Source organism: Silurus meridionalis, chromosome 15 (assembly GCF_014805685.1).
Source record: "Silurus meridionalis isolate SWU-2019-XX chromosome 15, ASM1480568v1, whole genome shotgun sequence".
NCBI classification, from domain to species: Eukaryota; Metazoa; Chordata; class Actinopteri; order Siluriformes; family Siluridae; genus Silurus; species Silurus meridionalis.
This window is the reverse complement of record NC_060898.1, coordinates 16,730,916-16,744,031: the sequence shown is the minus strand read 5'-3', so window position 1 is coordinate 16,744,031 and position 13,116 is coordinate 16,730,916. Positions and strand designations below refer to the sequence as shown.

General features: G+C 38.2%; 1 protein-coding gene across 1 annotated transcript in view; it reads right to left on the bottom strand.

Annotated features, from left to right (window-relative positions):
* Window positions 1–3,171: 3,171 nt before the first annotated feature.
* The window catches only part of jam3b (junctional adhesion molecule 3b), a 34,531-nt gene continuing 24,586 nt past the window's right edge, over window positions 3,172–13,116 (bottom strand). Inside the window, exons 2-9 of the mRNA XM_046868395.1 lie at window positions 11,213–11,281; window positions 11,000–11,113; window positions 10,752–10,904; window positions 8,587–8,789; window positions 7,502–7,601; window positions 7,241–7,370; window positions 5,625–5,679; window positions 3,172–5,539 (exon numbers count right to left, since the gene is read on the bottom strand). Coding sequence (XP_046724351.1) covers window positions 5,504–5,539; window positions 5,625–5,679; window positions 7,241–7,370; window positions 7,502–7,601; window positions 8,587–8,789; window positions 10,752–10,904; window positions 11,000–11,113; window positions 11,213–11,281 — 860 coding nt within the window. The 3' untranslated portion in view covers window positions 3,172–5,503. The remainder of the gene's footprint in view (window positions 5,540–5,624; window positions 5,680–7,240; window positions 7,371–7,501; window positions 7,602–8,586; window positions 8,790–10,751; window positions 10,905–10,999; window positions 11,114–11,212; window positions 11,282–13,116) is intronic.

Genomic DNA, 13,116 nt, shown 5'->3' with positions numbered 1-13,116 from the left:
CATTCCTGAGCAAACAAATGGGCCAAACCCAGTATGGTGAAATATATGAACTATGAATGGTCTGAACAATAAATCATTGGCCAGGAAATAAACAAGAATTCAACATAACATGTAAATTACCCAGTGGTGAATGAAGTACATAAACCATGTACTTGAGTTAAAGTAGGTAAAATTTTACTCAAAGTAAAAGTGCTCCATTTAAATCTTCACTCGAGTAAAAATACAAAAGTATTTGCCTTCAAATGTACGTATTAAGTATCCAAAGTACTAAGATTTATTATGTCCAAAAAGTGTCCTATAATCATTTTTGCCCCAAGACTCCTTCTTAATATGTGAAAAGACTCTAATGTTACTCTTAGGACACCAGTCTATAAATAGAATGATATTAATGAGTCAAACACTGATTGATATCTATTAAAATGATCATGAGCCCAAAACCTTGTTTTTAACTACTTAAAAAATCACACAAATGAGGCCATGAGTGATGTGGCGAGTCCGAGTCAGGAGTTTCTTCCATCATTTATTCCTCTCAAAATGTTCTGCTTGCTGTTGTACTGATGTTGAACTGTATGTTGGTGATAAGTAAATACCATCAAGCGCCAATCAAAACCAGTTCAAAACAGAGCAAGCTCTCAACACTGATTGGTGGCTTTGACCAGTTACATTTTTCGACCCAAATAAAAAGGAATAATGAATTTCACAAAACGTAGTTAAGTAAAAAGTAAGAGCTTTAAAGTTTCCCAAATTAAATTTGCTTAAGTAATGTACAGATACGGGAACAAGCTGCTTAAGTGCAGTAATTAATTACAAATATTTCATTACTGTCCACCAATGAAATTAGCATGAGAAAGTGTTTGCCGTTGATTTTTTTTACACTTTAAAACTTCACCGATAAACTTGTGGACAGAGAGTTTGTCTCCAGAAAAACGAGATTTATTGATAGATTTATATATGATTAAATCAATCATGATTTCAACTTTAAATATAAGTACAATATATACTCTACATGAATTTCACTGCTTTTGACAGCACAGTCAGTAATTTATTTATTTTTGCTCATTTTGTGCATTATTTAAATTACAATTACATAAAATTTTAAAGATTATTCAAACTTAATACTGTGCCATTATGGCCATGCCCCATATTTATGCCCAGGTCTGTACATTTATTCTGATGTAGATCAAACTTTGAGAGTTAACATAAGGAAATTCTTGATTAGATGAATGATTTGGTTAAAATCAATCACTCATCAGACTCATACTGGATCTTCTTCTGAGAACACTGGACGCACCCTTCTAAAGATGGGACACTAGTCTATTGCAGGGCGTTGTGCACACACATGCACACCTAACAACAACTTTACATAGTTAATCCACCTACTGGCATGTTTCTTGGAAATGGGAGGAAAATAAAGAACCCTGAGCAAGTCCACAGAGACAGCAATCCAAGCTAGTATCAAACTGAAGCTGTGAGCTGGGAATGCTCTCCCGTGAACCATCATGCAACCCTGATTTATTCTATTGTAGTAAAAACTCAATATTTAATTAGAGCTATGAGGTAGATGTTGATACCAGATAGTAACACGCAATCCTTTCTGTAGTTATTAGGGGTGTAACACCATGCCATCATCTGCAACTGTAAATTTATCACTTACATTTTCTGAATTTTCTTATATATTTCCTGAAGTTAAACCTCATCTAGTTGTGGCCTAAACCGGAAGTTCTACATAAAAAATGACCCCCAGGACTATGTCTCCAGAAGTGCTGGAACACACAAGCGGAATTTCTTTAATTTCAGCAACATCAATCATAATATTCCCGTATAGCGGACAGTGGATCTAAAACAGAGATGTGTGTGGGACGGTTTCATTTTGATTTATTTGGTTCTATTTGACAAAATATAAACCAAAAATATTTTTTAAGACTGGAAAAATCTTCAATTTTAAATGATGTGGTCTTCTGTGGTTTATTAAACTGTGTTGCTTTGAGATGCTTTTCTGCTCACCATGGTCCTAAAAAGTTCTTGTGTTTTTGTCTTTCTGTACCATCGTGGATACTTTCCTCTGACAACAAAGAATCTCTGACAGCAGAAGTCTCACTCAGGGGATGCTTGTTGTCTTTTCTCAACATTCAGATCAAGTGATGTGCATGAAAAGTTCAGAACACCAGATGCTGAAATACGCAAACTTTGTTTCACAAAGGATTCACACAGTCGCATCGGCATAAAAAATAAACAATGTGATGCATCCATTTAAAAAAGATGCAAAGATTTCTTTTTATATAATTATTTAAAGATGCGCTATATAAGAAAGTCCCCTGGTGGTCTAGTGGCCCGCTGCGGCCCAGGTTCGATCCCCGGTCAGGGAACCAACCCCAGCCATTAGGGTTGCACAAGCCTTAGTGCCGCTCCCAAGCCCGGATAAATAGGGAGGGTTGCATTAGGAAGGGCATCCAGCGTAAAAACGTGCTAAATCAAACATGCGGATGGTCCGCTGTGGCGACCCCTAACAGGAGAAGCCGAAAGAAAGTGATTCGAAGATGCGCTATACTTTTAATATTTACAAAGTGACCAATAATTTGTGGCCGATATTTTATACTGTATGTAGTTTCTTAATCTTTTTCTCAGCAACACTGCTGCTATGTGAATATGATGTATCACAACACTACGGAGACTGAGGCGTGTCCTGAGAGTCACAAAGAATATAGATTAACATGGCAGAGGTAGAGCTGCATCTTCCTGGAGACAGAATGGAAAAAGAAGATCTGGCTTTATTTATTCTTTCTTACACTACAAAGGCGTATTTGTGAAAGCGCTATGCTTTAGAAATCAGAAGGCACTTAAGTGAATTATGATTTGCTGTCTGTCTGAACCAAAGAAATAAAATGAAACTATCTGTACCATATTAAATTGCATAGCATCATATTTTTTTCAGTTGCATTTAATCAAATTGTGTTGAATTAAATCTAAATCGGATCACACTGCATCATAATAGGGGTAAATCGAATCCCATCGCATCGGTAGCTGCTTCACGTTTCTTTAATGTATGTCTGAGGTGTGAATCGCATCAGCCTCAGGTACGGACATGCACATTCCTAGTACATAAACATCGACATAAATGTAAATCGATGTTTTTTGTAATTCAGTCCACCAGAAAATAAGAACAACAACAAATTGAAAGAAGTCAGTTTTATTCATTACAAACGTAAGCTACAATTCAAAAATTCACACAGGAGTCGTATCAACCTAAAATCAATGCGAGATGAACATTGTGTTTCAGCACTGAAAAGGGCACAATATGTAAATCCAACTTCAACAGACAATTCAATCTCCTCTGTTGTAAACTTGGAGCAGAAAATTACAAAGAGTGAAGGAAATGTCCTTATTCGGTTAGTACGTGGTTAAGCTTTGTACACCATATAAACATAATCTCACCTCGCGCACTTCCTGTTATCAGCTCAACACTGCGTTAAACACCTTTCGAATGTAATACACGTTTTTTAAACTGCCTTTACCAAATGCTTGTGGAAATAATAGTGTCTTCTTGGAACACCAATTCACTCTATATTTCGGCTCTAATACAATATCCAAGCTTTTTCAACTTCACTGACAAAAAAAAAAAGGTTGTCATTAAATCAGCACACAACAAAATTCAATTCTATTTACAAATAAAAAATTGGATATGTGCTGTATATCAGAACAACCTATCATTCCTCTCAAACACCTGTAGTGATTTATACAAATGTTATAAAATTGATTAGAAAATCAGTCAGTTTGAACAGTGATGTGTCCAAGTAGATGTCACAGTATATAACAAGTCACTATTTATTTAGAACACAATAAACATTATTTTTATTCTACGTCCACACTGCAAGGCACTCAAGAGGAATGATTAGAACGTTTCTCAGAGCAAGTAATCAACTCAAATACGGCAAGAAAAACGAAAAGAAACTAAAATACAAAATGGTTTCCGGTACTTGTGAACCACATCTGGCTGTATTCGCTGCGATTGTACTTAGGATATAAACCTGACATTTTTTGTGTGAATTGTAGGTCATTCTCATACTGGAATCGAATGCGGCCCGTAAAGGCAGATCCTCTCTCTCACATGATTACTTCACCTGAAATTGTGAAAAGAGTGTCATATTTGCCTCGTTTAATCTAGAATTGTAGTTTTTTTTAGGTACAAAATGAGTCAGCATAAAACCATTGTTAGCCAAACACAAAAACCCTGTTTTATTAAAAAAATATTGAAACTACTTCTCAAAATGTAAAAGACCAAAAATGAAAATAAGAATACTACCTGGACACTATATACATGATCAGCAAGGACACTTAAACTCAAGGATACGCAGCTCGGGCTGTTTACAGTGTTTTTCCTGGCTTACAAAAAAAAAAAAAAAGAAAAGGTTGCTCTCTAAGACTATCTACAAAAACCAACATGGAACCCTATAAAAACAACTATTAAGCCTGTAACAGTAAATTAAGTAGGTAAGACCTTTGACAATGTTATCATCCTATATGACACAAAATTTCACAAATGTGCCGGATTAACTCTGGATTAGGGTGTGCTCAAAAAATGTTGACAGTCTTCTACGATCAGGCTTGCTCCTTTCTCAGTCCCTAATCAAATTATTTATTTATTTTTGACTATATATACAGTATATATATATATATATATAGCAACACAAGGGTATCGTAATCTAAGGCTGTTCGATATTTCAGAACTTCATCCCAGCTGTATGAATCAAGGCAGCAGGTTGAGTTTTTTTCCCTGGGGCATTTTCATTTGGCATGTGCTTTAATTAATGCATTATGTATTTAATAATGTAATCTGTAATGAATCTAATTAATGAATTTTGTAATGGGATCTTACAAAAAAATGTGCTCATCCCAGCACCCCGCCCCCCCCTCTAAATCTGGTTCTGATTTCAAACTCAAAATGAGATCGTAATTAGAAATTTAGAGATGATTTATTGACGGAAAACTGCAAACTGTTCAAAAGTGATTATCTACGTTCAAATCAAATTGGTCTATAAAAAATATACTGGCTTCCATGTTAGTAATTTACACTTTTTTTTTTTTAAGTAAACCTCTAAAGCATTTCAAAATATATTCTATCAAAAAAAAATAATATTCTGACACAATTAGCCGGTACAAAACAAAAGTTATACAAGCGATTTAAAGCAAAACGGTTATGAAGCTGTGACTAAAAAGAAAGCAGAGTGGAGAAATGGGTCAGTTGGTTTAAAGTGGGAAAAAAAATCAGTGGTCTTATGGAGATTAATGCTTCTAGGCGGAAACGAGACTTTTGCCCGCTTTGGCAAATACGAATTGTGTTGCAGTGAAATGTGCTGAGATCTACGTGATCCGCGAACCACGTCCTGGCACGGCCAAGAGTCTTTTTCCTCTGTGTGTTTGTGTGTGGTTGTCCCTCATTATCTGCAAGGTTCTGCGCTAATGAATCCAATGTGTTTCGGGGTGTCTCCTCGTCTCGCCCTCGGCTTTAGATGACAAAAGATGATTTGTGTTTGAAATCGCCCTGAAACAGAGGAGGTCACAGTGAGCAAATGGTGCGAGAGGGATCCTACATTGTAATGTGTTCGGAAATAATTAATCAGGTTCACCTCATCATCTGTTCGGATGTAATCGACTCCATCGGGCTTTCCTGGTGCTTTGTAACTAGACCAAAAACAAACAAACAAAAAGAGTTGTAGTTGTAGACAGGGTTTTTTTTCTGTTATACTCTTCTCCTATCAAGGAGTGTATAGGTTTCTGTGGGTGGAGTTTCTGAGTTTCTGTGGAAGTTCAGCCCTCATGATGTGCTGGAAAGGGTTTAGGAGGGGATGACGGCCCCACAGTACTCCATGGTACACTACTGTGTCTAACACCTATTAAAACAATCTACCACTGACAGCTGGATTCCATGTGTATTTTCGCAAACTGTGTGTCATAGGGTTCAGTGTGGAACGTAGTAATGACTGATGGCTTGTAATAAATGTTCCAAGCTTTTTATCATTTTGAAAAGTATTATTCTACTTTTACACAACAGTCTCTCTTCAGCTTTACAGACTCTTGCTGAGCGTTACATGTGATCTGAAGTTCTACATCTCCATGTCTGAGTGTCTTTAGATTCCAAATATTTCTGAAAGCATGGAGCGGAAACTAAAAGCACTATACTCATTTACAAAAAAACATTGTATACAACCTAAAAAAAGATATTTTTTACTGTAAATAATGTGATTCAAATTGAGTTGGTAAATAGTTTTCCGTGATAAAAAAAAAAAAACTGTTGTTTTTGAAACCTGTAGAGGTACAAATTCATATATGCACTGACATCAATCTCCTGTCTTGCCCTCAGCTTGTTAATGTCTCGTAAGTATCTAACGATTTTATTTCCCAAGGAAGCAACAAAGCACATCTATAATGTTGTGCTCATGCAGCATGTTTTTTTTTTTGCCTTGTGCCACTCAGCTTACATTCCTATTTTTAGTTTACTGATGGTTTCCATGATGTCTCTTGTTACAGCTAAAGATCATATATAAAACCATCCACCTGATCACGAGATGTTTTCGCACTGAAAATAAAAATTCTGAAAGGAAATGCTTGGGTATAGATGCTATACACTGCATCACTATACATAGTAATGTCAGAAAGACAAAATCAATGCTTGCTCTACATCTGCTGTTTGGCAGATCTGATGTATGGAAATAGAATCGTGAAAACACTGACGCTGTTCTGTTTTGGGAAAAACTCGTGACTGAAGAGCGAACATCACTGACACAGCAGCTGCACGGCAGCTGTGAGCAGAAATGAACATGCAAATGAGTATGCTAAGTATTTGGATGCTACCAAAAAACTTGATAGGAACAGAGAGGACAATGTTTCTTTTATTCGGGAAAAAAACACCTACAACAATCCAAATTTGCCAGCTCTTATTAAAACTGACTTCCAGCAGCTTCGTGTTTGCACTACCTCGTTGCTGTAGTGCAGGATAAGAGCCAAATCTGCCAAATCTTGGATACGTAGATGAGTTCATTTACTTATCACACTGATATGTTTGTGATTCTCATCCTGTCCTGCTCTCTCCTTGTAAAACAGCTGAGTGTGTAAATGCTTTCGGAAACAGGACAAAATCAGACCTGATTTATAAAACGGAGTCAAAGAGCAATAAACAGCTGTGGGATTTGTCTGTGACTCAGGATGAAATCAGCAGGAAAGACTCTCTTCCTTTGTTACTTACTTGCTTCCCGTTTGCTTCTCAGTGGCAAAGAGACCCCTCCTGTATGCGCAGCAGATGCCCACTACTATGCACAACAGCACCAGCACAACCACCAGTACACCCAGAACGATGCCAACAATGTTCAGGTCATCTGGAAATAACAAGACAATCAGCATGTGGGTATGTGGCAGTTAAGCGGAAAATGTACACCATCATTTACACCAACTGTGATTCAGTTATGACATGAGAATAAGGCATAAGTCTGGTGAGACGATGACTTACAGACTTCCATCGTCTGCGGGTTGCACTCTGCGACTCCTGCCTCATTCCGGGCTCTGCAATAGTACTGCCCGGCATCCTCTTTTTTCACGGAACTGAATTTCTGCAGGATGATAAATAACACATCTTTCATTACCTGGCTATTAATGGGGTATAAAGGGCTCACATATTCTGATTAATATAAATATGTTAATATTCAAACACAGAATATTGTAATTACAGCCCCATTCTTCAGTACTCTATAATAAACAGTCAACCCCCAATAATCCCAGATTCAAAACTTGCGGCTCAGAAATTTTGGGGGTCTCATCATTTGAAACCTAACCAACAGCAAGTTGCTTATATATATATAACTGAGGTATGTACTGATAGGTGCTGGAATGGTAACTCTTTCAAACTGGACAAAAGCTATGCAAATCTATGAAAATCTTTGGCAAGCACAACTAAGCACACAGAACAATGAGCTGGAAATAAATTAAGCAATACAAATAAACAAATTAAAACCAGATATTTTGTGAATTGTATCCAGCCCCTTTGTGTTATTTCACTAAGGTTTTCAAAACATATTGCACATCTACAGCACTCCAGCTCTGTCTGGCTCATATCATATGTCAGATTAGCAGCTCTCATGTCAAGAACTGTCATCTACAACCCATAATGCAGTGCACACATTTAGTTCATCTACTGCAGATGGCTGAACTGTGTTCCCAGTGCAATCGGAGGATGGTCTCAGGCCAGTTGTTTTGGGCTACACTCGAGTGTGACACCTGCCTGAACAAACTGCACAGATTAAAAAAAAAAACCTTACCAATTTAAACAGACTAAATTCTGCACATGTAAATCGACCCTCAGTCATGCCCAGCACGCTCGCTGTCCTCCAATGGACAATGTAGGATTTTGACAGCCAGGACCGGATTTAAAGGGCACTGGGAAGGTTGAGTGACCGGGCTGGGCCACCAAGTGTGAATGGCAGAGTGTGGCACTGCGGAAAGTGCAAGTGACTAAAGCAGATTCCCTTCATGGCTGGAGCCATCACACATCAACTGGCTCCCTAAAATATCCCTTCTCCCATTCCTCCCAGTGCTCACCAGCACGCCGGTTTCGCTGTTCAGCACATAGGATGAGTTGAAGAACTTAGGGCTGCTCTTGGGGTCCATGGGAATCTCCTCTTTGTTGCGAAACCACTGGTATTGGGACTTGGGGAAGCCCTCGTCCTCCACACACGTCAGCTCGGCTGACTTCCCAACTGGCACAGACGCAGGCACGGAGCAACGAGGAGCCACTGGCTTTACTGCAAAACAGGAAGCAAATAACCAAGTCAGACACACAATCTGCAACCTTAAATTAAATGAAGAGTGTGAGAAGTCTGATCTATCAGCATTAAGGCCATGCGTTGAGCGCTTTCCCCTTTTAGAAGTCTGATTAAACTCAGATGCACTTTCAGAATTTCCCCTATTTAGCCATGGACACGCCCGAGCCTGAGGCAGGCCAGAAAGCATCCTCAAATGTGCAGCAACGGCTGGAAGGGTAGTGTGCCTGAGCTCAACTTACAGCAGCGCAGCTCGACGAATGCTAACAACATCTTTTCTGAGAAAGCAAACATCGTCCCATTAAATGCTAGTGGTGGAGATTCAAGCAATTACAGTAGAGAAACGTTTTTCGAGGGCTGACATGAGGCCTTGCTATAAAATGCACTACGATAAATTACATATATAATGTAAACAAATTTAAATATTACACATTACATTTAATAACAGTTACTGTGTGGCTCTTTGATATGAACTGCCCTTTTATAGGTGCATTAAGGTTATAAAAATGGCCAAATTCTGCCTCGAACAAAAGATACTGGTTTTCTATGAAAGAGTTTTTCCCTTTTCCCTTGAAATGTAGTTCAAAAACAACTTTGTTTGATCAAGAATTTTGTCAAATATCAGGCATATCTCATGGACAATAAAGTTTTGTTAGACTGGAATGTCTAGATGCTATCAATGCCTCTCTCTCTCATGCAGTCACTTGAGATTTTGGAGGGAGATTAATGGGACAATTAATGTCCTAGGAGGCCCTGAAAGATGGCTTGCTATCCTTTTTTGTCATCCTTTCATAGCGAGACCACTTGCACTCTAATGACAGTGTACGACAATGTTACGACAATGTACGTCCCGGACTTATGATGGTGATGAGCGTTTCAATGACCCCTTTGTAACTTGAAAATATATATATATATATATATATATATATATATATATATATATATATATATATATATATATATACAGTGCCCTCCACAATTATTGGCACCCCTGTTTAAGATGTGGTCATGGACTTTTTTTTAAAACAACATAGAACCCAAATGCAAAAAAGAGAAAAATCCAACCTTTTATTTAAGTACATTACTTTGGTGGTAAAAAAATCACACATTTAGAAAAAAAAAACTTGAAATCATGTGTGCCACAATTATTGGCACCCTGATGTTAATACTTTGTACAACCTCCTTTTGCCAACAAGACAGCACTTAATCTCCTCCTATAACATTTCACAAGATTGGAGAACACTGAGAAAGGGATTTTTGACCATTCTTCTTTGCACAATCTTTCTAGATCATCCAGTGTCCTGGGTCCTCTCTTATGCACTCTTCTCTTTAGCTCGCCCCACAGGTTTTCGATTGGGTTGAGGTCTGGGGACTGAGATGGCCATGGGAGGACCTTGAGTTTGTGACTGCTGAACCACTTTTGTGTAGATTTTGCCACATGTTTTGGATCATTATCCTGCTGAAAGACCCAATGACGACCCATCTTCAGCTTTCTGGCAGAGGCCATCAGGTTTTTAGTTAAAATATCCTGGTAATATATATATGGCAGTGGGTGCGTGGATGAGTGCCGGTTCGCAAGCGGCTGGTGGAGCTGAGTGAAACGAGGGTATGAATCACACCTGTAACTGATGAGATTATTCTGTGTGCTCTGTTTCAGTGTCTGGTGCTGCAGATAAAAAGGAGAGAGACTCAGAGCTAAAATTGGGCTTCTGAAACAGCAAAAACACAAATAGTGTGATGCTTGTGCCTGATCCTAACACACGACTATGAAAAATGCTTTTCATCATCTTTTCATCACATTTACTTTCTGCTCAAGGCCCTAAAAATGTATCCCTTTTAAAAAGTGCTTCAGTGGATAATTTCAGTGGATTCTGTGAATTTGCACTGAACCGCCCTTTAACACACTGGTCTAGTTGGTGTGTGAATGATGGTGAAGTGTGTCACCTCGGATGGCGAGTTCGATCACAATCTCATCGAAGTTTTTGAGGTCATCATGGGCTGTGACTTCACAGCGGTACGACGCAGTGTCTTGCCTTGTCGCGTTCAGAATGACTAAAGTTGCCGGCTCGCGAATCTGTGCTCTGTTCTCCAAGTCGCCTGATGAAAACAAAAGCCATTTTTCAGTACATTTTGATGGACTGGAACTTCATGTGCATAACAATAACAATTATACTGAAACATCAGGGACTCACCTGATACTTTGTTTTTAAAATAGACATAACTGGTTTTCCCATTCCTAATCTTCTTCCATTCAATCCTGGGACCAGTCGTGGCGATCGACTCTATCAGACAGGACAGTTCAATTGCTGCACAAAGAAACGACAAAGAAAAAAGAAAGTCTGTGCATTTGAACAAAACGCCTCAACATCGTAAAACCATTCATTTGCAGAACAAATCTTGCTTACATTCAAACTCATTGGCCCGTGGTGAAGTATTCGCACTTTTCAGTACCACTGCAAGGATGCTGGCATAGCCTGCAATGAAAAAGAGAAAAGGAGAAATTCACAACACTGTAAGGTCCACTTTTACTCTATAACACAAGGTCATGTGCACATGGGAGGCGAAATCATTCAGGCTGCCATCACTGGAGCTTAGTGCTATCCAAGACGTATGTACTTGGTTGACTCGTCCAGAAAATTCCTGAAACTTAATTAACGCTCAGCCCCCAATGCTAAGAGCCTGCACCCCACCCTCACACATTCTTTACATCTCTGTGTCCTGCTGCCAGATCTGTTACAGGCCATTTTTAGTTTAACTCTGACAAACATGTCAACTTTTGGTTCAAACCATGTTGACTGTACTTGAGGCCACGTGACCTGATCGCGTTATCAGATACCTTTACACGTGAGTGTCAAATCTGCCTGCTTAAAGAAAGAAAATCACTTTGTGAGTGCACCTAAATGTATGTTATTAATCCGCTGCTAAGTCTTCGTTCTATTAGTGTTACGGTTTCTAATGTGGTGTTTGTTGTGCTTCTGCTACATTTCCTTCGGTGTTTAAAGAATTAAATGAGATTCTAAAAAAGGAGCTGCCTAGCATTCTTAGTCCCCCCCCAATCTGAACCTCATTTATATGCAAACAGAAGTTGGATATGGGACAGAAGGAGAAAAATAAAACCGTTGCCAGATCCACTGTATGGCACTACTGTAAATCTCAGTTTATTTTGTTTGTTTGAAGCTCAAATTTTTTTTATTTAGTATCCAAATGCCCAGGTTTTTATTAGCCCAAATGCTGCTATGCTAACACTGACTTCAAAGATTTTCTATTTCATTTTGTCATCAGGCTACAGTAGCAGTATTATGCCAACTAGAGCTTAAAAATAAAAAGTGCATTACAGCACTGTGGAATTCGTTCACAGTGAAATCCCAGCGACGTAAAACAGCGCCCCTTACAGGCCTTGCTCAAGCACCCCGAGATTGGCAGCTTGGCGATACCGAGGCTTGAACCTGTTTTACAACATCAAAAACACACACACAAATCCGTTGTTAGCAACTGGCCTTACCCAAACCCTCAATACATGTTTCCAATCGCTAAACTTGTACTTCCCTATAGGTAAAATATATATTTTTTTCATCTGTGGTACAATTCAAGAGAGAGTCACATCAATACCAGAAAGCCGATTGGCTGTTGCTTGTTGGTCTCATTTGTAATCATAATACAGCAAATTATTGATATTATTCCATATAATAATATAAATAATAATAATAATAATATAGGGCTGCAACTGACGATTATTTTGATAATCGATTAATCGGGCAATTATTTATATTTTTTTAATGATTAATCAGATCAAAAAATATATTTTTTATTGCATGCAAAAAAAAAAAAAAAAAGAATAAAAAGCATTTGAGTATGCAAGGCGAAGCAATTTGTGTAAATCGACATTTTTCATGCCTAAAAAAACCCTATATAAAATATAATAAAAAAAACCAACACATTTTTTTCATTCGTGAAGATTGAAGCATCCAGAATATATAATCAGTTGTAGACAATGAAAAGGGAATGGAACAGAGAAATGTAGCTAACAAGCTTGATAAAAAGAAAGAAAAGAATATGCACTGATGCACAAGTGCATAAGCGTTCCCCCCGAAAACCAAAACAGTGTCTAAAAATAGAATCATTTAACTGCTGTTGTTATTTGCTGCTTTAAGATTTAGTGTTTTGTTCGCACCGGTTTAATTGAATCCATCGCTACTTCGCGAGCGAACTGATCACCTGATCCAGTGCTACTGTCTGAAGTTAGCAAACAAATACACACAATAGCACTTCATTAAACTATACCACGACACCAGTGTGTTTTCTTCCTTGT